Genomic DNA, 27,490 nt, shown 5'->3' on the forward strand with positions numbered 1-27,490 from the left:
TAATGTGAATAATGTACCTACATGTATAAACCAAATGCAATTATATATCAATAAGGTCTGTATATAATAAAGATATGTATATGAAGAATAAAGAGTGAATTATATATGTCAATATTATTTGTTGTTTTTCTGTTGAATCTTTTAATTTTATTTTGTTGCTGTTTGTTCTTTGCTTTAGTCATTTTGTTTTATACGATTTTTTTTAATACATCAAATTAGCCCAAAATTACAGCACAAAAAGTCTATGTTAAGTTAACAATTTAGGACTGTCCAGTTTGTGATAACATTTTCAGCTCACTTCACGCACTCGCATTATCATTTTAGTGAGATACTCGAAGTTTCTTAAACTTTAAATTCTGATCTCGGAAGTCAGTATTTACGTGTGTATCGGTTAGCGTAAAAAATATAAACACTGGGCACAATATTTAAGGTGTTGTGCTAATTTGCTGTCCTTTTTATTGCCGATTTATCCATGACCGGATAAATTCTTTCCCGATCACACACAACATTGCGAAGTGATTACCGTGCTTGAGTCAACGAACTTTGCTTTACATTACAAGCCTCGCCCCCGTCTTGAACAATACAAGTTTTCTTTTCTGAAATATCGTCGAATTGTTCAGCCGTAACCGATGTCGCTTTTGTGTATTCCTTTACAATTTCCAACAAACTACGCTTTACTACAAAACACCCACCACAGTTTCATTCATCCCCCACTTGTAATCTTACAAAGCTCAAGGCAGACATCGTCCACTGGTTTATCTCCATACCGATACAGGGGATCTTGTCTCCCCGTTACCCCATGAGAGTTTTGGGTGTGGAATAAAAGACCAGTCCCAGTGAACTTATGAATAAAGCCACGCCCCTGACAATAGAAGATGCTCTCTGTTCTTTTGTGCGCACCACGTAACCGAGTCTATCTATCGGCTTTCATGTATAGTTAGTAGTCGTCGAGTACAGACTCTTGTATTCCAGTATATATGTATTTTTTCTATTATTGATTTAGTGCTTTATTTATGAGGGGTGGGGTAGTCCAGAATATCATTTGATCCCGAGTGGACCCCTCAAGTGCTGTGGGGGTGGGGTAGGGACACAGTGCTCCCATTTTTAACATCCCAAAATGACCTTCAAGAACACCAAAAATGACATGAAACTTTTTTTTTATTATCATTATTTATCAGCCACCTCACCCTTTGCTGCTAAAGAGTATCAAGCTTCAAGATTTATTCATCAAAATCCACACATATTGGACCATTCTCAATTTTACAAACAAACATTTACATTGGCAATTACAGTGAGACACAAAGTTACAAATCAAATATATAAATATAGGAATAACTATAAATACTAAGAGAGAGAAATATAGTGGACCCCTTACAGTTAGTAGTTAAGAAACATTAACAATACTTAGAATCTTAGATCACATTCTTGAAAAATTATGGTCAACAATTTTCGATACAATATTCAAATCAAGAGAAGAGAATAGTGGAAGTCACAACGGTATAGAAAGGTTGTGTAACATAATTACATTACCTTTATAATTACAACCTTTTCTCAAACTTTCACTTGGAAGCTTATTAAGGTTTTGTCTGCTTTCAAGTTTTAAGGTGAAACTCTAGTCCACTGACTGAACAGTGGCGCAACAGGCTGGAGGCTGTCTGCCCCCCCCCCCCGGCGGATTTCACCGGGGAAAATTATTTTTTTAATGAATTTAAAAAAAGGAGGAAGAAAGAAAGGGAAAGGGGGAAAGGGAAAAGTTGAAAAGAAAACTAAGAAAAAATATAAGACATGGAAAAGAGAAGGAAAGCGGGGCAAGGAATGAAAGAAGAACATGATGTGAGAAAGATCAAAGCTTCCTGAAATACTAATACATAAATTTAGAATGATTATTAAGAAGGGAAATAAATCAAAAGCTGACAAGATGGCAAGCAAAAGCGGGAGATGAACTTAGAATAGAAGCAGCACAAAGCTAATTGAAAAACGAAGAAAACTAGGGACAAGAAACAAAAAAAAGAAAGAAAAACTTAATAACACGACCGGGCTGCCGAGGATTGAAAAATAGAGAACGGGAAGAAAGATGGACTGCATAAAATAACATTGTGTTATAAGCTTCCTAAATTTTATGCAATGACGGTCGCAAACTGGACAAAAAAAAGGTTTTTAGCCAAAGGCTTGAAATATCTTCCTGTTATGATAATGTAAGTTATGTCCCTACCTAGGTAAAGCTTTACACTGACAAGACTTACCATAAAAAAGCCTCTTAGTCCCGTATTCTGAAGTTAGGATTAACTTAAACCCAGGTTTAAAGTTGTGGTTTAAGTACGGGAAACCAAAAGTATCAAAATTTTGTATGAAGTTGAACCTAAACTCAGGTTTAAAGTTGTGGTTTAAGTATGGGAAACCAAAAGTATCAAAATTTTGCTTGAAGTTGAACCTAAACTCAGGTTTAAGTTGTGGTTTAAGTATGGGAAACCAAAAGTATCAAAATTTTGTATGAAGTTGAACCTAAACTCAGGTTTAAGTTGTGGTTTAAGTATGGGAAACCAAAAGTATCAAAATTTTGTACGAAGTTGAACCTAAACTCAGGTTTAAGTTGTGTTTTAAGTATGGGAAACCAAAAGTATCAAAATTTTGTATGAAGTTGAACCTAAACTCAGGTTTAAGCTGTGGTTTAAGTATGGGAAACCAAAAGTATCAAAATTTTGTATGAAGTTGAACCTAAACTCAGGTTTAAAGTTGTGGTTTAAGTATGGGAAACCAAAAGTATCAAAATTTTGTATGAAGTTGAACGTTTCTTATGTTTACTGTGCTCTTTCCTGAAATGAGAGAGTTGATAATGTCCTCGGGGAGGGTCCTTCACTCACTATTTTGTTTGAATTATGCAATATTTCGATTTTTACAGATTTTACAATAAGTACCAACTTGTAAATTGTTAAAATGATGGTGATTCCACATTTTCACGGAGGAATACAATGTTGTTTCCCATTACAATGATGATAACATTAGAATTTTTATATTTTAAATAATAAAATACAAAAGAAATAGTGAGTGGGTAGCGTCATCAGTAAAAGAAAGTCTGCCTGTCAAGTTTGCATATCGACCGGGATGTGCATATAATCTGTTCTGTGAAAATAAGCGAAACTTGAAAATGTCATAACTTTATTATTTTACATCTGATTTTGATGAAATTTTTAGCGTTTTGCTTGTTTGATTTATCTCTATTTGAAGGAAACCGTCTCTATGTTTTGGTAGACTTCAACTTTAAATTTCATACGATCTGGGAGTTTCATACTCATGATACCCACACAAAGGTCTAGTAATATGAGACTAGTATTAGTTAAGGGGTGCGTGCAGAACGGCAAAGTAAGTTCAACTGGTCGCCGTTCTACCACCAATACAACGTATAATTGGCGCTCGCGATCGAATAGTTTGGGGAATCTATTCCAAGTTTTCGGAACGGATCAACTTTCGCATACAGACAAATATTGACCTTGTAAGTTCGAAAGGTCCACCTCTGAACGAAGACACTTTCTGAAAGTACTCCAAGACTTAAACATACTCCTAAGGATATAGATTGTATACAAAATATATTCAAGGTAAGGTTGATATTAAAATATTTGACTGCTTTTGCATATATTGACGAGGTTCTTTTTAAGAGTTGAATGAAGTTTGGTGTTAGGCCTATTATTCTATTCTCTGTCGTGTAATGCAGGTTGTTCGTTGGTATATGTGAATAGCACACTTTACAATGAGATGGCTGGAGAATGAATGGCGTGAAAGAGCGCGAAGTATATACCGGTAGTATATAGGCCTATATACTTCGAAAAATGAACGCATGCAGAATCATATAGGCCTTTTGCATTATTTATTTAGCAGGGCATATACCTAATGCCGGTTAACGACTCATGTTACTTTCAAAAAAGTGTCATAATGAACTTTGTCATAATAGTATTATTAACTAGAATAGAGTATACCTATTTTTATATTTCTGTTATTTTTACATGGGAGTAATCTATCGCGCTATTGGCCTTTAGTAGGCCTAAACCAACGTGTTTCCAGTGTTCGTTAAAAATGTATCATGTGGTTACAACTGTTTTAGCGGCGCCATTTATTTTGGGCAAAACAATTATAATTTCTGAATAGTAGTATTTTGCTGAGTACTCTCTTGCTTCTTCCCCCATCGATATAATACCACATTTCCAACAATTTCTTAAATAACTTCCGTCTTTCCATCGTTTTATCTTATTGTTGAGTTCAATTCTCTATCTTTTTTTGGGGGGGATGAGGTTTATTATTATCACAAGTAGGAAAGTTCAAGCGGCGCCTGCCACCCCCCCCCCCTCCCCCTTTCTCAGAAATTTGATATAAAACACATTTTCTTGCCCCCTATAATACCCCGAGTGAGGAACTTTAGTCCGCGCCAAATTGAGACACCTCTTATCAAATTATCACTGGAAATACTAGTTAAAATGTCTGGAGTATACTTACACGATCATGCTGATATATCTTGACCCGAGTATATTGGAAAAGTAAATACGAGAAGGGGCCTAAGCCTTTCTGAGTCGAAAACGAACTCTATATGTCGGCGGTTAGACAATGTTTAATTTGAAAACAGCTAGTTCTGTTATTTTCTCTCTTTAGCTTCTTCTTCCTCTCCTTCTTCTTCTTCTTTATCTCCTTCTTCTTATTCTCTTCTCTTCTTCTTCTACTACTACTTCTTCTTCTCCTTCTTTCTTCTTCTTCTTCTTCTCAAAATATCCTTGGTATGGCTCGATCTGTTCAATCTGAATTGAAAACTACACTTCAAATAAATCGAGCGAACATATCACGCATCGGATTGAAATTCACTAGATTAAGATTAATTCAAGTGACTCTCAATTATTGTTGAGTGAATTTCACCCTTTTTGGCAAGTGAAATTTGTGTGAAATATCCGTTATTCACTCTAAATTCAACCAAATTGAGTTATTCATGCACTTCTAAGGGGGGGGGGGTCAAAACGAGTGAAAATTAACTATTCTTAGAGAGAGGGAGAATATAAGCGGTTGAACATAAATTTGAAAACAGTTTCTTCGTTTATTTGTTTTTTCTTGGTATGATAAATTCATGTTCGTGATTTTATTCACTTTGAGAAATACTTCAGGAATTTTATCTATACATTTTCCACCCGATATTTTCTTTATTTTGATATTCGTATTTTAACCGAGAATGACTTGTGTTTATTTATTCATTTAATTTAGTATTATCATAACCTAAATCAAACGCCTTTTACTTTTATAATATTCATGTATTATTTACCTTGGAAATATGCGTCTCCGAGCTTGCTTTATGGATGCAATTTGTCATAATGAATTCAGAATTGAAATTGGAATTGAAATGTTTACACACAATAATTGGCACATTGTTAGCTGGATAGCATACTGTACTTGATTCATTGGTATGTATGGGCAAGAAACGACGAAGGCTGAATTTTTCCGATCAAAACATTCATGGAATAATGTATCACCTGACATTAAGTTTAAGTTATGCTCTACACTTTATTCTTTCAACGCTGTTTTGAAGAGAAATACACACAGCAAAAACTGTGGTGTTAACCGGTGTACATAGAGGACCACACCAGTTATTTTACACCGGTTTTAAATTGGTGGTGTTAATTTTACACCTATAGGTGTTATTACAACACCTTATGTTGTTACATTTACACTCTTTGGTGTTATGTTTAATCTCTAGGGTGTAATTTTAACACCTCAGGGTGTGGTCCTCTATTAACACCAATTTGTGTCAGTTTTTACCACCGCAGTTTTTACAGTGTAAAATATAATGCTTAAAATCTCTGTGTGTTTCGTTTCGTAACAACCGATATTACACCCCCCCCCCCCCCGCACTTGCACTTTCACTTTTATCAACATGATTGTAACTTTCTCATTTGAATTTTTCTTTCCCTATCTACTTTTTTTTTGGTAATATTCCTATTATTATGTGCAACAAAATATAAGTCTCTTTTATTACACTGTTTGTCTGGTTTCCTTCCCCTTTCCTATTGAGGCCTTTATCAATTTCAAGCTCTAAAACTTAAGATGGAGGTCTCCCACATTTCAAAATGTATTATGTCGATATATGTATATATATATATATATATATAGTGTGTGTGAAAGAAATGGATGAAGAGAACAATGGTAGGCGTAGCTTAAATCAAGGTTCCCCAGAGCTATCTACCCTTTGGAAAAATTGGTGATGCCGAAAAATGTCTCTGCAGGGAATCGAACCCGGGCCCCCAGCTTTGAACGCAGGTGCCTTAACCACTAGACCACAGAGACGGGTTAGTGGCTAGGGCAACCCAAATCCGACTGACCGTCATATAGACAGATTTTTGACACCATACCAAATTACCAATTATAATTTCCTTTGTCGGGTGAAGGTGGGTTTTGAACAATGACAAGCCGCCATGCCTCAGCTGGATCAAGGCTATTGCTTTGATAAGTACACGTATGGGAGAAAGTATACAAATGTGTGAAGTTATACATGTACTACCAATTTTTCCAAATTTATCAGGTATAAATATGTTTCAATCAGATTGTTAGAATGTAAAAAAAAATGTCATACGTCTACATCTGATTTTAAGTCATCGATGGACCGTATGGTATGCACTTGAATAAAATGCGTAGGCAACTTGAAACAGTGGAAATATTTTGTGTGTAAATACACGAGTCAGGAATCACTTCTTTGTCATTATTATTATTTGCCTACATTCAACGTGTGGTTAATCTTTAAAGGGCTCACCCACACACGCTTAATCGAATATCACACACCCACACACACACACACACCTCCCTTCCTTTAAAGCATTATAGCATGATAATAGCATTTGATTTCTTGGCAAATATTGTGGTGTGAAGAATAGAAGAGAGTCTATGATCGCATCATATTACTACGTGATCAAAGTGTTGTATTCTCGATTAGTTTACGTCTTGAACTGGCACCCCCCACCCAAGCCTGAAAGAAAAACACTGTATCTCACAGTGTGTTCACAGTGTGTTCAAATGGCTGCCTATGTGAAAATATTATTCACACTGTTCAAATGCTCAAATTCAGCGGTGTCACACCTCAACAGTGTGACTGTTCACATCGGGTTCACATGGTCGACAATGTGAATATGAGAGTCACACTGTTGAAATGCTGATATTTGACAGTGTGAAGATATTTTCACACTGTGGACATCTCGACAGTGTGACTCTTCGTAGCGTGTTCACAGGTATGGTCAACAACGTGAATATGCACTGTAAAAACTGTGGTGTTAAAACTGACACCAATTGGTGTTTATAGAGGACCACACCCTGAGGTGTTAAAATTACGCCCTAGAGATTGAACATAACACCAAAGAGTGTAAATGTAACAACCAAAGGTGTTGTAATAACACCTATAGGTGTAAAAATAACACCACCAATTTAACACTAGTGTAAAGAACTGGTGTGGTCCTCTATCTACACCGGTTAACACCATAGTTTTTGCTGTGTGTGTGGAGATATTTTCACACTTTGGACACTTCGGCAATGTGACACATCATAGCGTGTTCACATGGTCGGCAATGTGAATATGTGATCCACACAGTTAAAATGCTCAAATTCAACAGTGTGGAGATATTTTACACTGTGGACACCTCGACATTGTGGCTGTTCACAGCGTGTTCACATGTTCGACTATGTGAATTTGTGATCCACACTTTAACAATGCTCAAATTCAACAGTGTGGAGATATTTTTACACTGTGGACACCTTGGCAATGTGACACATCATAGCGTGTTCACATGGTCGGCAATGTGAATATGTGATTCATACTGTTAAAATGCTCAAATTCAACAGTGTGGAGATATTTTACACTGTGGACACCTTGACAGTGTGACTGTTCACAGCGTGTTCACATGTTCGACTATGTGAATTTGTGATCCACACTGTTGAAATGCTCAAATTCAACAGTGTGGAGATATTGTCACACTGTGGACACCTCGACAGTGTGACTCTCCAAGCGTGTTCACAAGTATGGTCGGCAATGTGAAAATGTGATTAACAAATGTTAAAATGCTCAAATTCAACAGTGTGGAGATATTTTTACACTGTGGACACCTTGGCAGTGTGACACATCATAGCGTGTTCACATGGTCAACAATGCGAATATGTGATCCACACTGCTGAAATGCTGGAATTTGACAGTGTGAAGGTGATTTAATATAAGTTGTGTTTCATACTGTGAACACACTGTGGCTTACACTGTGGAACACGCACTTTGTTCTTTCCAGTCTAGGACCCGACCTGGTTTCACTACCTAACTTCAATTGTATTTCCATGCATGGGTTAGCTCCCAGCGAAACCATTTTATTGTTGCCTCGAAGGTAATGAAATGTGACTAATGTGCTATGTCTACCTTTTTACTAGACTTATTATGATCAAAATGAACAAGAAGTGTCTCGTTTCCAGTCTTTGAGACAGTTCTCCCATAGACTGACAAAAGAAGACAGAATTGATAAATGGAATGACATTTACATTGTAATAAAAAAAAATGAATTTGGTTACCCAGATAGGCATATAGCAGCCCTTAACAGTAGTGTAATCAACATTTAGAGGAACCAGATATGCCTTATGGGGCAAGAAGTCTTAAGAGCTGCGAGCGAGCGAAGCGAATCAAGCGATCGATAAAAATGCTTTAAAATCAAATTCTGTGATGGATTTTGACGCAATCAGAGATAGTGTCATATTTTACCCTCTTTCCGTTCCCTTTTCTTCCATTTTCTCATTTTTATTAGTTGTGAAACGTTCCCTGCAGCTGAAAAGAACACAGTGTAATCACCATGTATTTATTTAGTGGACTGTGTGAACATGTTATTCACATTTACAATTCTCAAATTCAAAAGTGTGAAGGTATTTTGCACAGTGTTGACACCTCGACAGTTTGACCGTTCACAGCCTACGTGTTCACATGGTTGACTATGTGAATATGTGATACAAATTGATCAGTGTGCCGGTGATTTCATATTGTGTTCCACACTGTGAACACACTGTGGCGCACTGTGTTCTAGCCAGTAAGGTAGGGGCCATGCCCCCTCTGCCATCTAGACGGCATTAAAATAACGAATTGATCTCTGTGATAAAAGAAGTTGAAAGAGATTTTGTACAGCGTTTAGTTTATAACACTCTAGTTCATGTTGAGCGAATTTCCCCGGAATTTCCTAACAAGTTGGCATGTTAAGACATAATATTTGCACAAGACACAGGTGTCACTTCCAAACTTTTGCTCCATTTTATTGCCCCGATCACAACACCCACATCAATCGGAGCTAATACATTATTTCGACTGGTATATCACTGATGGATTTTCGTTGATGTGACCGTACCAGACCTCATTGCATGCATGCATGTACCGCTTTTCTTCATGTTGTTGAGCAAATTTCCTAACAAGTTCGCACATAAGAAGGTGTTTCACCTACATTGTGTTGCTCTTGAACCCCGGCCAGGTATTCTATTGTTCACCCTATAAGAAGAGGAATAACAACTTCAGAACATATCCAACGGGGCATTAAAGGCAATCCAAAAATTGTGAGAGGTTATACATTGGTCCATGCAGCAGAGTAAGTTTACCCCTCCCCAATAAACGCTCTTATTTTGGCCATGGTCTTACAGCGAGGTGTGGGGGGGGTTAAGATGGACTTGCACCCCTCCCCCCCCCCCCATCCTTCCCTCTCCTCCATACTACGGTGAACACTACGCTCAAATATACGGTAAACTACTTTAAACTGCCCAATCAGGACATCAAGTCCCCAGGTTGGAAGAATAGTAACAACCTCTTTAATCTAAGCAATTAGTGTGGGTTAAAATAATCAAATTAACCAATAATGGCCTAATATTTATGCAACTCCTTTAACCAACTCCTAAAGTTCAAAGTTCAAGCAACACAATTGTATAACACCTTTATCTTATAATTGCTTAAAACATTTAAGCAATTGCTGTATAAACTTTAGACAACTTACAGTTGGTTAAGTTTTAACCAATTATTAGCTGAGGCACGGGATAACCAGTGGTTGTATAGATTTCTATACTACTTACACAATTCTGTGTGTGCATTGCAGAAATCAAGTCGTCAACTCCTGTCCTGGGGAGCGTTTCATGAAAGGATATTATCTGACAAGTCCTGTTTCATCCGACAATTACCATAGTAACAGCACCTCTCAGCCAATCAGAATCAGGGAAAGTTGTCAGATCTGACATCTTGTCGGAAAAAAAATGTTGATGAAACGCTCCCCAGGATCCCGTAACACAAAGGTTAGCGATCAACCGTACGCTTGATTTTCACGATTTGTAAATGTAGCCAATGCAATCAATAAATTAAAAGAAAAATAACAAATAGTTTCTACGATGATTGCGATTGAAGCTTTGTCTTACGGGACCCCGTTCTTCCCATTACAAAGAAGAAGGGGATAAATCAACAAAAGGGCATATGGTTGATTAAAATATAATTTAGTAGTATATCATTGGGTTTGTCTAATTCGATTCACTTTTGTCCCATTTATTACTCGTTTTTCATTTTCGATAAAAACAACAAACATAATATTCAAACAATAGATCCGTGAATAAATTTAGAACATGAAGAGCAGAACTGCAAACTGTACATAAACATTCCCTATATGGGCGTAAGCCCCCCTCTGTTTCGAAATAATGTTTGATTTTTTTTCGCGTCTCCATCATTTATTTCAATATTCTAAATTAGAAAATGAAACTAGAAACTACAGACCTAGAATCCTAAAGGCGTAGGCCCCCAACATATAGTACCTATAACAAAAATTGTATGTTTGATTTCATTGTCGCATTTTCTTGCCACACTTCAAATTATAGATGTAATTTAAAAGAAAATTAATTGTGAATAGATTCAGATAATGAAACTAGGAACCATAGAAGTAAAATCATTTCGACAAAAGAACCCTTAACACCATCACGCTTGTTCTCGGGTTAACTCAGTTTCAATGTCAATATTTCTATTTCTAGCTGAAATTAAAATCCGTGAATGAGTTTAGAAAATGAAACTGTAAGCTATGCAGGCACAAAGCGGGCTGATCGAGGAGTCGGTCGCTATATATATTGGGACCGTGAACATTCGGATTATGGAAATCATGGTTTGATTTCGTTGTTTCATTTTCATATAAATCTACAATGTATTTCATTATAAATATTCTCATTAAAGTTGTCATTCGAAAAGTTATGAACTACTATCGAATCTAATTATCGTGTAAAGCAAGGGTTTTATTATGTATAAGTTCCATTTGATAAGCTTGAAGAGAAAACAAAACAGCGAACATTTTTTTTTTGCGTTTTGCTTTTTTAAATCAAGTGGTTCCGGATATTGTTTCCATGCACTTCGCACAGTTACACCAATGAAACCGGTTCTAAACCGGTCGTTGACGTGCCATTGGCAGTAACGTAATAACTTTGATCGGGTTGAGTCGGTTTGTGTAGTGTGACTGGAACGATACCACGGTCACACAAGAAACCGACTGCAAACCGATCGACGTTATTGCGTTATTTCCAATGGCTTTTCATAGGTCGGTTAGTAATCGGTTTCGTTTGTGTGACTAGGGCAATAATGTGATTGTTTTCAATCAAAATGAACTTAGGGAAAGAACAATTAAGTAGGGTGAAACTGAGCTAACCCGGGCCATGGAACCAGAAAATATTTACCATCTTCCTGAAAGCGATTGTTCCTATCATAGAGGGGCTTTCCCATTCATTTCTTTTTCTTCAACATTACATTTCATCATTATCTTCTATACCTTCAAAGGCATAATCCCCACATTTTACAATCTGCTCAGATTTGAATACACTGCAGAAACTCTGGTGTTGATTTAACACCAGCCCGGAATCTACACTCTAAAAACAAGAAAATAATGTTAACTTAACATTTGAAAGGTTGGAGGAGTGACAACATTTTCTAAATGTTGCATTTACCAATTTAAATGGTTCTACCCAACACTTAAAATGTTAATTGAATTCAGCTTTATACAAGGTTGGATGTAACAGTTGGAAAAGGTTGTCACTCCTCCAACCTTTCAAATCTTGATTTAACATTCGATTTTTTAGAGTGTATGTATGTCCGCACCAGAGAAGTGTTAAACAACATCAGTTTCGTTTTGGTCTAACACCAGATAGGTGTTTGTACAACACCAATTAGTATTAAAACAGCATCGGTTTAATTCCAAACTGGTGTTGTTTCAATACTTCTCTGGTGTGGACATATATAGATTCTGGGCTGGTGTTAAATCAACACCAGAGTTTTTGCAGTGTATGTTCGAGAGTGATACTTGAGAGAATTTCTATTTTACAATGAATAGTTTCTTGTCAAAAAAAACCTCAAAATAAATTATGAGTATCACGACTCTATCAGATTCCATTATGACGTCAGATTTTCAACTTTTTAATATGCCCATTGTGACGTCATAGTGAGGGGTAGGAGGGAAAATTCCAATAGGACGGCCTAATAGGTGAAAGAATAAAAATAGTGAACGATGCGAAACACAATAATCAGAATCGTATTCATGGTTTAATAAAAGCTTTGTCATGGATTCGAAGGATATTATTTTTTTCACACGAAACTTTTACGAAGTTTGAAACGAAATGAGACATGGAAAAGCTCAACAAAAAAATCCTAACGTATGGATTGCAGAACAAGATAGCATAAATTATAAATATGGATTATATTATTCCCCGTGACATCGTGTAACATACATGTAAGCTGTTCGAAAGATAAAAGTAACTTTAAATCCTTTCTTGTGGTTAAAGGGGAAGTTCACCCTGACAAAAAGTTTATTGTAAAAATAGCAGAAAAAATTTAAAAAATATTGCCGAAGGTTTGAGAAAAATTCATCAAATAATAAAAAAGTTATTAGAATTTCAATTATTTGATTTGTGACGTCATATGCGAGCAGCATTCCTACATAGCGAATGGTAAAAAATCAATGAAATGTCATTTTCTCAGAAAATTTAAAATGGTTTTCACTGTAACTTTTGTATAACAATAGACAAATCATTTCACACTCGATCATGACAAGAAAACAAAATTAATTCATCAGGAACCATACAAAATTTGAAATTCATACATTTTATATTACATAACACATGGGGCAGCTGCTCGTTTATGACGTCACAAATCCAAAATTTTGAACTCTAATAACTTTCTTACTCTTTAACAGATTTTCCTCAAACCTTCACCAATATTTTTTACTATTTTTTCTGCTATTTTTACAACAAAGTTTTCTTCAGGGAGAACTTCCCCTTTAACGATATTCACCCTTAAATGTTCATTGGTGATTATTTTGCGCATTAACTATATAGAAAGAATCACCAGTCGTTCTTAAAGTCGTTCTTAACGTATGGACAGCTTTATGAAGCACCCACCAGTTGAAAGTAAAAACTTTTTGTGCGGTCAAGGTTATTGGTAGTTCTGTGTAAATAAGATAGGATAGTGGTAACATTATGTAATCTTCCGTTCGCTGTTGTATAATTTAGGGGTTCGGGGCTCAACTCCCCCCCCCCCGATTAATAATTATTATTATTATTATGTAGTATTATTTACACTCTAAAGAAATAAGAGGTAAATTAGCTCTTCGTTTTTGAGAGTGTACTTGTTTAGGACTCAAACTAATATTCCTTTTAAAAAGTTTTGCATCATATTATCTTTAAAACAATCCGAACATGTTTTCGCTCAACTTTATTTTTCAGGCGCTGGCGCACCTTTTTGCCTTTTCACTGGCATTTTCTTTTGTTTCGCTTCACTTTGGAATTTGAATGCACGAGTGCTCGTTTTGTGATATTGCTTGACTGACAACAGTTTGACAAAATTAAAACCTTCATTCCGCTTCCCTTTTCCGTGTTTTGTTCACGTTACCACATCCCTCAGTCACTCCTAAACCTTGTCTTAATGACCTATCACGTTACACTGGCAAAATTGATTCGGGATCGATAATTTGTATAATTTATATTATTATGACTTTCGTTTAGATTATGAATAATGTTTAAAATAAATGATTCGTTATTTGTTTTACCAGGCTTGTGTATTTTACCCTAGCAGAATAAAGTTAAACGATTTTTAACCAATTATGCACTGTAAAAATTATGGTGTCAAAACTAACACCAGTTGTTGTAAATAGAAGACCACACACTTAGGTGTTAAAGTTACACTCTAGAGATTGAACATAACACCAAAGAGTGGAAATGTAACAACCAAATGTGTTGTAATAACACCTATATATTGAATTAAGACTGAATTTAACATCGGTGTAATTTAACTGGTGTGGTCCTCTATGTACACCGGTTAACACCAAATTTGCTTTTAAGAGAAAAGAGAGAAAAACAAGGATTTTTATCCTTGTTTTTCTCTTTTATCATTTAGATTTTTTATGAATTTCAATCTGTATTAGCTCCATGGTATTAGAGACAAGTTGCAATGTTCTTCATATTTTTTTTTTCATTCTCAGTGACCGTTGTACTAGTGTGTAAACGCTGCGATCCGTGCTTTAGTGTTTGTATGATTTGCTTATGAGAATTATATTGTTATTGTGTATTTGATTTGCGAGAAGACAATGAAAACATGTTATAAAATCACACGCAAAAAGGAATAATAATCGTGCCCTTATGTTATTTCCAATGACATCGGATCGGAGTCGGTTTCGTATGTGTGGCTGAGCATTAAACGTGCGTGACTCATCGGGGCTTGTTTTACCGTCAACAAATATGACTAATTGTTCTTCTTTTAATTAATTTTGTTTTCACAGTGGAATCTGTAATGAAAGGTTGCGATTCTTATTTCTGTTCGATAAAATGTTTATATTATTTTCTTCCAATTAAATGCAGTGGCGAGGGTTTTAATGCAGTGATATGTACAGTGTCACGTGACGTCATCCGGAATATCCATCCCCGGAGAATTTAAATATGTCGGTCTATTTACATCAATTATAGTATTCCATTTCGTGGAATACTAAAATCTAAATTACTTTTTGATACATGGTAGCACGCAGCAGGGGCAGGGGGCAGCTGCCCCCCCCCCCGAAATTTTGAAAACTTACAATTTTCACTGATAATTTTCACAAAATTCATCAAACGTATGCATGAAATCCTTCTATTTCAATTTACAAAATTAAAAAGCACCACAATTTCAAGCTCGGTCGCTTCGTTCTCTTGTTTTCAAGTTTTTTCGAAAAAGTTAGCGCATCGTTCGCCCCCAAGCAAAAATATTCTGCGTACGGTCGTGTTTGAATAGAGGTTTTGGTATATAATTTCCAGGCTAATGATATTATGAAGAGTTTAGTTGCAAAAGGTGTTAGGTCCACTTTGGACCATTCCGAGAAAAAACATGTTTTTATTCTCACTTATTGCAATATTCTTATGAGAAACTAAATTGTCATGATGTACTACCATATCATGTGAACATAAAATTGGGTATAAAAGAAATCTACCTGCCTTCATTTTTTCTTTATTTTATAATTATTATTGTGGACCTAACCCCTTTTGCAAGTAAACTTAAATGAATCCAATCTCTTTTGATTAAAAAAAGGCGATTTTCCTTTGCCACTTTCATTCACGTTTTCATTTGAATTTAAAATTGTCTTTTTTAGTATCATCAGAGTGATTAAAAAGTAAAGGTTTAGAGACAGAAAACAATAAAATTTATGAAAAATGGACCTAACCCCTTTTGCAAGTGAGCTCTTCATATACTGAAAACCAATAGTAAATGATGTTACCTGTCACCATGGCTGTATAGGCCTATCAGTTTCGGTTTTTGCAAATTCCCATCAGAAATTATTAAAAGAGCTTATCTATGATGAGAAATGCACTTTTAGTTCAAATTCTATGCCAGTCCCGTGAACCACAACAAAAACCGAATTTTATTATCATTCTATCCAAAATTCCTCGTGCGCATGTGTAACATCGGTGTAATTTAACTGGTGTGGTCCTCTATGTACACCGGTTAACACCAAATTTGCTTTTAAGAGAAAAGAGAGAAAAACAAGGATTTTTATCCTTGTTTTTCTCTTTTATCATTTAGATTTTTTATGAATTTCAATCTGTATTAGCTCCATGGTATTAGAGACAAGTTGCAATGTTCTTCATATTTTTTTTTTCATTCTCAGTGACCGTTGTACTAGTGTGTAAACGCTGCGATCCGTGCTTTAGTGTTTGTATGATTTGCTTATGAGAATTATATTGTTATTGTGTATTTGATTTGCGAGAAGACAATGAAAACATGTTATAAAATCACACGCAAAAAGGAATAATAATCGTGCCCTTATGTTATTTCCAATGACATCGGATCGGAGTCGGTTTCGTATGTGTGGCTGAGCATTAAACGTGCGTGACTCATCGGGGCTTGTTTTACCGTCAACAAATATGACTAATTGTTCTTCTTTTAATTAATTTTGTTTTCACAGTGGAATCTGTAATGAAAGGTTGCGATTCTTGTTTCTGTTCGATAAAATGTTTATATTTCTTCCAATTGAATGCAGTGGCGAGGGTTTTAATGCAGTGATATGTACAGTGTCACGTGACGTCATCCGGAATATCCATCCCGGAGAATTTAAATATGTCGGTCTATTTACATCAATTATAGTATTCCATTTCGTGGAATACTAAAATCTAAATTACTTTTTGATACATGGTAGCACGCAGCAGGGGGCAGCTGCCCCCCCCCCCCCCCCCCGAAATTTTGAAAACTTACAATTTTCACTGATAATTTTCACAAAATTCATCAAACGTATGCATGAAATCCTTCTATTTTAATTTACAAAATTAAAAAGCACCACAATTTCAAGCTCGGTCGCTTCGTTCTCTTGTTTTCAAGTTTTTTCGAAAAAGTTAGCGCATCGATCGCCCCCCAAGCAAAAATATTCTGCGTACGGTCGTGTTTGAATAGAGGTTTTGGTATATAATTTCCAGGCTAATGATATTATGAAGAGTTTAGTTGCAAAATGTGTTAGGTCCACTTTGGACCATTCCGAGAAAAACCATGTTTTTTATTCTCACTTATTGCAATATTCTTATGAGAAACTAAATGGTCATGATGTACTACCATATCATGTGAACATAAAATTGGGTATAAAAGAAATCTACCTGCCTTCATTTTTTCTTTATTTTATAATTATTATTGTGGACCTAACCCCTTTTGCAAGTAAACTTAAATGAATCCAATCTCTTTTGATTAAAAAAAGGCGATTTTCCTTTGCCACTTTCATTCACGTTTTCATTTGAATTTAAAATTGTCTTTTTAGTATCATCAGAGTGATTAAAAAGTAAAGGTTTAGAGACAGAAAACAATAAAATTTATGAAAAATGGACCTAACCCCTTTTGCAAGTGAGCTCTTCATATACTAAAAACCAATATTAGATGATGTTACCTGTCACCATGGCTGTATAGGCCTATACAGTTCCGGTTTTTGCCAATTCCCATCAGAAATTATTAAAAGAGCTTATCTATGATGAGAAATGCACTTTTAGTTCAAATTCTATGCCAGTCCCGTGAACCACAACAAAAACCGAATTTTATTATCATTCTATCCAAAATTCCTCGTGCGCATGTTGTGAAATATAATCAAAGAAATATGTCAGTAATTTTGTAATAACAAAACATCATCGCTGTCTTATTATTCGCCCAACATCGCCTACATTACGGTACGGTGATCACCCATTCTCACAGTTCCGACAATTATGGAAAAAAATGAAAGAAATCGTTATCGCATGATTGAATGTATTTTTAATCTTAAAATTTTGATATACAGCGCGCAGTGGGCGTGGTAGTTAAGCGAAACAACATGTCTCAATAAATAAATTTGAAGAAAAAAGTATTAAGATAGATCTGGCAAAGTTAACAATTATTGTTTCGTGATCTGTTTTTCTATTCCGCTCAAGAGGATGTATTCTACCTCTATTTTGAGAAAGAACACCGAATGTCTGTCTTTTTTATCTATTAGTTTCCTATCTTCCTACAAGTTAATTTTTATCGTTGCTCGTTGTTTTGGGTGAATATGTTTTATTTCATTTGATTTATTTACAAACAAAATCTACACGTTTTCTGGTAATAACGAAATAAATCTCTGAAAATTGACACATAACATACTTGGATTCTACCATTTACGGAAGGGGTCTTACGTTGTATGCATATACAATATTTGTTTGTTTGTTTGTTATTGAGGGGTTTCATTTTTTTCTTCAAAATTTGAATTTCGTTAATAACAGCCGACTGCGGATGTAGAATGTACCAACTGTAACATACACCTTTTGTAAACCTTAAACTTACAGGTGTATCCCAGGGTGAAAACAACGTGATTTTAAGAGCAAAAAAGTATAACCTCAGGCAAATAAATCACTGAAAAGTTCATCAAAGTCGGATAAGGAATAACAAAGTTATGACATTTTGAATTGACGGGAAGTATGTAAAGACAGTTGTGTCAAGATTCGGTTCTTCGGTTCGGTGTAATTAATATTTTGATCCATCGTTGAGGAAAGGGTGTCTTGGTTAAAACGATTCGGTTACTTCTTTCTTCGTATTTTGGTTACGGGTAGTAGGGGCTGGCTGCACTGTTAAAAAACAATGTTTAATATTTTAAGCACGTTGTTAAAGCCCGTCACTCTAACAGCTACTGTTTGAAATCTTAAACGAATGTTTAAACTTTTTGAACAACAGTTTAAACTTTTTAAACAACTGTTTAAACTTTTTAAAAGCTGTTTAATTTTTTTTAAGTGATTGGTTAACATTGGTTTGACTTTTAAAAGTCTGAGCTAGAAGGTCACACTTGTCACCTTTGTCTGTGGTATGTTACAAAAATGAAGCACAGAAAAAATTGCGTTCAAAAATAATCATTTAGTGCTTCAAAAATTGAAATATAAAGTGACCGGAAACACCATCATCTTAATTTCATCCCATACACTTATGTCTATAAGACGCCTATTTACAAAATTGGGGTTTGCCTTGTAGTTTTAGCTTTTCATTCTCAATAATGGTTGTTTTCAGGGTTTGTTACTTCTAATACATGCACTTGTACACATGTTTCATCTTGGTTTGAGATTTTTTTTTAAATCGGCTGCTCACAAAGTTAAACAATGATACCTTTAACAAGTTGTTTAAAAAATTTAAACAATTACAACAACTTGTTAGAGCTATTGACAGGCTTATACAATGTGGTGTATTCTCCCTACTCCTCTCGAGATTATAAATTCTATTTTTGGTTTAATAGTTGTTAGTAGATTCTATCCCGGAAAAGGTTGATATGCCTTCTTTACATGACTTTATATGTTAGGACTACATCAGCGAAAACATTTTCATCCACTTTACTTTCATCTAATTATTGTATGAAATATCACACTAAATTGAACCCATTTGTTTTTTGTACATTTCATTATGAACCATATACTGAGTTATATACCCCCCCCCCCCCCTTATGCACACACTATCATGCGCGTTTTCCCGCCCTGTCCAAATAACCTTTTTTTCACACGTGAATCTCGAATCACTATTGTAATGAATACGATGATTGCAATTCGTCTTTAGAATCATCAGACCTTTCACACGGAAAATATTCGTACAGTAATTTGAGTGAAACTTAACTGGAATTCACATCCAGAGTATTTGAATTCGTGATTATGATTAGCATTCGTGATTCTAGTTTGGTTTCACACGTGCTAAAAAATCGTCATTAGCCTTATATTTTTCACTGGAATCATCCAAATTACGATTTTTTTTAACGTGTGAAACTTGGGCGAAAAAAAGCACTATTTTTAAAGCCCATGCATATATGTGCAATGACTCGTATAACGGTTATAAATACATACATCCAGCATGTATAATGTATTCATGGACTTAAAGCGAAACCCGCAGAACCGTTATCCTAAATAATTAACGCCCTTTCATGTGATATTTCTGTTTGGCTCTCCTTTGTAAAAGTCCCACGTGTTTCTATACCGGTTATGTAATGGTCCGATCATGCGTATCATCTTCGATTCTTTTCAATTATCCGTTATGAATGAACATGACAATACAAGCTAACCTATTGTCCTCCCAAAGCCGATCCCCATATTGACTGTCTTCTTTAGTCACTGCATGACCTACGCCCTTTTCTTTCTGACTTTTGAGCCAAAAGTCGTCTATTTTCCCACACATTTTTTTTCCTAGAGGTCAAGCTGTGTTCAAACACGACGTGGACACGTATGCAATCCTGGCTTGAGGATTCCCGCCGACCGACTTACACATTTTCCGATGGACATTTTTAAAAGTTAAAGCGCAATAATTGTCAATGCATGGTTGAAAACAAGAAACTAAGATAAGTCTTAAAGAATGAATGCAAATTATTCATTTGAAAATATACGAAATTCAATTCGGGACTCCATGAATTCCCGCCGACCGACTTACAAATTTTCTGATGGACATTTTGAAAAGTTAAAATAATTTTATTGACAACATGGTCAATACATGGTTATAATAAAGAAACCAAGATAAAGTCTTATTGAATGAATGCAAATTATTCATTTGAAAATATACGAAATTCAATTCTGGACTCCATGAATTCCTTGGTGATTGGTGATTTTTTACTTGATTGCGAAGAAAGCATGAATGCTTGTAAGCAAGCAACCTGAGGACCGACGGCTTAAGGTCCCCTCATAGGGTATAAACAAAAATTGGAGTAAATTATTCATTCCTCTATGGATCCTACATACTATATAGTTAGGGGGAAGGATATAAGAAAAGTTTTGTCAAGAGAATGAAGCGAACATTAATTAATTGGGGAATCGATGAGGAAAAGGGAATGAAAAAAATATATGGATACATGTGTGAAGGAAGGAGAGAATATAGAAGAAATGAACCATCAAATTTAAAGAGATATCGTCAGATTTTTTTCCTGAAAACCTTAATTAAATTTTATTCACATTCGTATGAATGTATTCATTACAGGGGAATTTCACCCTGCCAAAAGTTTTAAACAACTCCAGTTTCGTTTTGGTCTAACACCAAAAAAGGTGTTCATACAACACCAATTAGTGTTAAAACAGCATCGGTTTGATTCCAAACTGGTGTTGTTTCAATACTTCTCTGGTGTGGACATATATAGATTCCGGGCTGGTGTTAAATCAACACCGGAGTTTTTGCAGTGTTTTAAATGAGGTATGGGCCTACAATGTACAGTTACACCAGCGAACTGACTTCAATCCGATCGATTGTTTGTCATTAGTAATAACGTAATAGCTTTGATCGGCCTGGGGTCGGTTTCGTTAATATGACGGGGGCAAAAAAAGAGGGTGAAATACTTCGAAAAGATAGTCACGATATTGGTAAAAAAAACACATGTATTTCTTGAAATATTAATCCTTTTATAATATATTTTCTAGGACAATAGGTATCAATTCCGATAGATTCCATAACCGCAGCCTTCCACATCAAAGCAACTTTATTGCTTTGTGGTTTGTACATTGCAAACTAACGCGCAGTCACACAGAATGACATCAATTTGCAACCGATGAAAGCAATTACGTTTTTTTCAATGACGTCCGATCGGTCGGTTTGGAGTTATTTCGTTTGTGTGACCGCGCCATCATGAATGTATTGATTTCAAATTCCATGAATTTAATTTCACGGTCTCTCGTCATAATTATTTCTGACTTATTAGGGTTATTGTATTCTACTTGGTTATGGGCTTGCTTGCTTGCTTGTTTGTCTCAGACAAATATTTTGTTTTAGGGTTGCATTCTGAAGCCTTGATGTTGCTTGATTATCAATGATGATGAGGGGTTATCGATCGTTACCTGAAGATATTTTTTGTGTGTAACCTTTATCTGCTGGAGAGTACACAGTGTTCGCAGAGTGTGTTCACAGTGTGTTAAATCATTTTCTCTGTGTACACACTGTATTTCCAATAAGTGTTCAGTGTGTTCTCTGTGTGTTCACAGTGATGGGTTCATAGTGTTACACATCGTATTCATAGCGTGTTCACAGTGTAACCACAGTGGATTCGTGGTGTGTTCAGATCCTATTCACATGTGTTCACAGTGCGATTTTAGTGTGTTCACATTGTTTTTGCAATGTGTTAACATTGTGTTCACAGTGGGTTCACAATGTTTCACATCGAATTCATAGTGTGTTCACAGTGTAACCACATTGCATTTGCAATTTGTTCAGATCCTATTCATGTGCGTTCACACTGCGATTTTAGTGCGTTCACATTGTTTTTCCAATGTTCACATTGTGTTAAGTGTTTAATTCACAATGATGTTTCAGTGTATCCACAGCGGTTCAGATTGTGTTCACAGTGTTTGTAGTGTGTTCACGGCGTGGAGCACAATGTGAACCAATTTTACACTGTTAAAATGCTCCAATTTAGGCACTAGGTGAATCTCATATTCCCAATGTCCACAATGTGAACACACTGTGTGCACAATATGAGGTTTTTCACACTGTAACATTTAACATTTCAACAGAATGAACCACATCTAGTACGCTATGTGAACACACTTGTATGAAGACATGTTCATACTGTGGACACTCGATGTCCAGTGTGCGGACTGTTCACATCATGTTCACATGGTTGACTATTAGTCTGCAGGCACAGACCCTGATACAAGTGTGTCTCCGCGCAAAAACTAGCACATATGAAACTTGCTGTTTCGCCTTCAGGCATGAGTAGGCTGCACATTCAGACCCTTATCTCGAGTGAAGGGTTTGCACAGCAGACTAGCTGACCATGTGGATAAAATAGATGATTTTGCTCCATACTGTGAACATACTGGGTCAAACTCTGTGGTGCACTGTTTCCAGTAAGGAAATGTTACTCCATTGTTCATACTTTAACACTATTTTCTGCTTTAATTATTCATCAAAACCAACTTGACTTTCGTGTGATCTAGCCCTTAAATCTAATCTGTTACATCTTTTAATATCAATCACTGATCCGCACTGATCAAAACAACTGCGGCATTTAACATGAATGTTTAGAGAGATAATAGTTCAGACAATCATATGTTTAAATATTTCCAGACATAATACAATTGCGCCCATGATGATAATAATCTCTTGAACTGGCGTGAACTCGCCTTGTCTATTTCCGGTTCAATTTCCCATTTACTTCCGGTATTATACCACTCTATTAGTTCGCTAGTCTCCTAATTCCAGCCCAGGATTTGAATGTTATGTGAACAACAAAACCAAACCACACTTTCATATTGTCCCTTTGCTTATGAATGTAAAACAAATTGGCGAAAGAAAAAAAAAATTGAGTGAATGCTATCTGTTTGAAATCTGATCAATTTATTATCTGGTCGAGATTTCGTGTTAGATTATTTTTATTTTTATCCGGGTCTGCTATTCAAGACTGTGATTTCCTGCATAACGTCAAAAACAGGAGCTGCTTACTTTCCAGTGTCAAAAAAGAATGCTTTTCAAAAAATAGAGACAAAGATAAATTAATAACATGACTTAGAAAATATCGTTTTAGTTTTATCTTAATTTTGGTCTTGTCTGTTTTCATGATTGCGGTCTTTATAAACGCGCGTTCGCATACTCCCATTGCAATAGAAGAGGTCATTTACCGCAAATTAGTATGTCCCTATGCTATAGCGAAATGAGTCAAAAGTTTTGAGGGGGTCAGATATGGCATATCAGGGAAAATATTGATTTAAAAAATGCAAGCGAAGCAAGCGAGCCATTTTTTTTGGGGGGGATTTTGTTACAAAAATCTAATTTGGTAATATATTTTTGAATTCAGAAAATAATGTTTCACCCTTCTCTCTTTCTCTTTCTTTCCTTTTTATCGTTATTTTTTTGGCCGTGAATTTGTTTTTTTGTTGGGGGGCAAGCGTCCCCCAAACTCCCCCCCCCCCCCATCTTTACGTCACTGTCCGTATGATTTTTTTTTACTCTTTTACTGGAACGCCTCTCTTTTTGCAGCTGTTCTCAGTGTGTTTGATTACAATGTTCCGATTTTTCTTATGATGTAGGTAAATAACAGAACATAACGACATCATGTATGCTGAAACGAAAAGGCGGACTTACTTCCAGATGGGGATATTTCTCGTTGGGATCGGGTTTTTACTGTCCCTAATCGGGGTTTATTACGTCAATGGGCTGAGCTACGTTGGATCAACAGTGTACGGTCTTGCAACGCAGAGGGCGGCAACACTTTGGGGAGGAATCTTGGTAAGTTGAGTAGGCCTACTCCTGATACCATCCGGATACCATACACTTTTAAAAGCGTAAGTGTAAACAAATAGTTATTAGCGTGAATGCTTTAAATTAGGGATACACCGAAAGCGAATCAGCTGTGAAGTCATCCGAATACACATATTCTGGTGGTTTCGAGAGTATTCTGTTCTCCGCGAATGCGAGAAAATTCGGGAGGGATTCGGGAACATTCGAAACCATCTGAATCAGGCAGTTTTCCGGCAGAATCGGTCTGAATTTATTCGGGAGAATTCGGTTTTGGTGTAACCCTAGCTTAAACGACACGCTTAAAAATTCTTAACAGCTCTACAGTGTATTTGTCATCCGAGCAATATCGGGACACTTTTTTTATTCAAATCAACATGAAACAAGGATAAAAAAATGTTAGAGACACGAGTTTTGTATCTTCTTCATTTAATTTTATAATTTAAGTTACCTTTTATCCCTTTAAGTTCGCGCCTCTTTGTGATTTCCTTTGTTTTCTTTATCATAATGAACAGCTTGTCTGTCTTGCCCTGAGGAACGTCACACTTGGTCATCCTAACAACAGATTCGCAACAGATTCCATGTGGGTAAGTAAGAACAATGGGAGGAGGAAGATGACGGTAATGGTTGTGATGGTGGTGAATGATGATGGTGATGATGATGATGATGATGATGATGGTGATGATGATGATGATGATGATGATGATGATGATGATGATAGATAGATAGATGATGAGGATGAGAATGATGATGAGGATGACAACGATCATTATGATGATGATTCTGGTGATGATGATGATGATGATGATGATGATGCTGGTGGTGATGATGATGATGATGATGGTGATGATGATAATGATGACGATGATGATGATGGTGATGCTGATGATAGATGATAAAGATGGGAATGATGATGAGGATGGCAACGATCATTATGATGATGATGATGATGATAATGATGATGATGCTGATGGTGATGTTGTTGATGATGATGATGTTGATGTCTATGATGATGATGATGATGATGATGATGATGATGATGATGATGTTGATAATTGTGATGAATGAATTAAAATGGATTTAGGGAAAGAGAATGAGAAAGAAAGAGAAAAAGCGGGAAAAGAAGAAAAGGCAAAAATGAGGAGGAGGAGGAAGAAGAAAAGGAGAAGAATGAGAAGTAGAAGTAAAATAAGTAGAAGAAGAAGAAAAAGAAAAAAAAGAAGAAGAAATAGAAGAGGAGGGGGGGGAAAGGGAGGAAGTTCGGATTATGACAGATCCGCCAATACTAATAATAGCAAATTTTTATAAAGCGCTTTTCCCAGAGTGGCCCAAAGCGCGTTACAGCATATTATTACCCCGGTCATTGGATTCATTTCAATCAAGGACGAAACGTGCACAATTTCCACTCCCTGGGGAGTGGAATACTAGAAAAAGTGCCATAAAAAGTCACGGATATTATAAAATTTAGTTTACCTTAAACTGTTTAACCCTCTTTTTTTTCTTCCAGGATACATTTTCAGCGATCTTCACCAATCTGTTGGCATTCCTCATCTCCGGTGCTGTAGTAGGAGTCACTCTTTGGGCTCACATTGACTTTCTGAGGAATGTAGATATCTCAACACTTGAGGGCAGCACAGAGGTATATCCCTCCCCCCCCCCTCTCTCTCTCTCTCTCTCTTTCTTTCTCTCCATCCTCTCTAAAAGGGGCGGGAAGTGGGACAAGGGGCTGGAAAAATTGACAAGCGGCCCCCCAAAAAAAAGTTTATCACCCCAAATGTCAGGTAATTTTGACCAAAATAAATTTGACTAGCCCAAAAAAAAGTTATCATCCCATCGCGTCCTAAAATACATGTTTTATTTCGATTTAGAATGATGTATTTCTTACAGTCATAAAAGACCGCAAATAGTCATGATAGTAGGGGGACATTTAATATTGTGTCCCCCTACTATTTTGAGTAGGGGGACACATCCCCCCTGTCCCCCTCCCCCCCCCGGATTTCCGCACATGCTCTCTACCATCTTTCCAATTAATTATTTGGGATAAAAAGAGGTGAAAGCAATATCGACTGTAGTTATCAAATTGTGATAGGTTTTTTTAAGCATCATAGTTCGTATAAAGAATATCAGACCCTTAGTCTGCCAAAACTTCAACCCCTTTTTGTTATTTCTCAAAGTGGTGGTAACTTGTAGAATTATGTTATGTCGAAAACAATATTTTGAAAGGTAATATAAGTATTGCTCCTGAAGTTCAGCTTGGGGAAGTCTCTTGGATTTAAATTGATTTACATTAATTCATCCTTCCTAACCAATCTCTTTGTTTCTATATCTCTTTTCCTACAGCTCGTAAATCTGATCGCTATTCTCTTGCTTGGCACACTTGGCATGCTGACGACTATTGTCGGCTGCATAGTAGCTTGTTTCCCCATCTCAGACGGACAGGTAAGAAGAATAGGTGTAACACTAACTTGTTTAAAACGACAAGTCCACCCCAACAAAAAGTTGATTTGAATAAAAAGAGAAAAATCCAACAAGCACAACACTGAAAATTTCATCAAAATCGGATGTAAAATAAGAGATTTATTACATTTTAAAGTTTAGCTTAATTTCACAAAACAGTGTTATGCACATCCTGAAAATTTCATCAAAATCGGATGTAAAATAAGAGATTTATAACATTTTAAAGTTTAGCTTAATTTCACAAAACAGTGTTATGCACATCCTGGCTGGTATGCAAATGAGGAGACTATGACGTCATCCACTCACTATTTCTTTTGTATTTAATTATATGAAATATAAAATATTCTAATTTTCTCCTAATTGTCAAGTGATACAATGATTAATTCCTCCCTGAACAAGTGGTATTAGCATTGTTTAATACTAGATGGTTCAGTCAAGTTGGTCCTTATTGTCAAATCTATCAAAAAATGAAATATTGTATAATAAGAAATAGTGAGTGAGGGACACCATCGACTGACTCAACTAGTTGTGCAGATCACTGTTTTGTGAAAAATAAGCAAAACTTTAAAATGTCATAACTTTCTTATTTTACATCCGATTTTGATGAAATTTTCAGCACTAGGCTAGTTTGATTTTTCTCTATTTATTCAAATCAGCATTTCCCTGGGGTGGACTTGACCTTTAATATCTCCAGTATGAACTGCATTGTGGCGTTTTAACCTGCATTAATGGGCTAACACTGATTGTGTGAACGCCCACGTGGTCCAGGGGTGTGTGTGTGTGTTTTGGGGTATAAATTTGCATTTTTTACCTACTTGTGTT

At 36.0% G+C, this 27,490-nt stretch overlaps 1 protein-coding gene across 3 annotated transcripts in view; it reads left to right on the forward strand.

Annotated features, from left to right (window-relative positions):
* The first annotated feature begins 3,395 nt into the window (after window positions 1-3,395).
* The window catches only part of LOC121417266, a 34,372-nt gene continuing 10,277 nt past the window's right edge, over window positions 3,396-27,490 (forward strand). For all 3 annotated transcript variants that reach the window (XM_041610906.1, XM_041610904.1, XM_041610905.1), the window contains exons 1-5: window positions 3,396-3,593; window positions 24,004-24,202; window positions 24,727-24,798; window positions 25,719-25,850; window positions 26,552-26,650. In XM_041610906.1, coding sequence (XP_041466840.1) covers window positions 24,029-24,202; window positions 24,727-24,798; window positions 25,719-25,850; window positions 26,552-26,650 — 477 coding nt within the window. In that variant the 5' untranslated portion in view covers window positions 3,396-3,593; window positions 24,004-24,028. The remainder of the gene's footprint in view (window positions 3,594-24,003; window positions 24,203-24,726; window positions 24,799-25,718; window positions 25,851-26,551; window positions 26,651-27,490) is intronic.

Source organism: Lytechinus variegatus, chromosome 6 (genome assembly GCF_018143015.1).
Source record: "Lytechinus variegatus isolate NC3 chromosome 6, Lvar_3.0, whole genome shotgun sequence".
Taxonomy (NCBI): Eukaryota; Metazoa; Echinodermata; class Echinoidea; order Temnopleuroida; family Toxopneustidae; genus Lytechinus; species Lytechinus variegatus.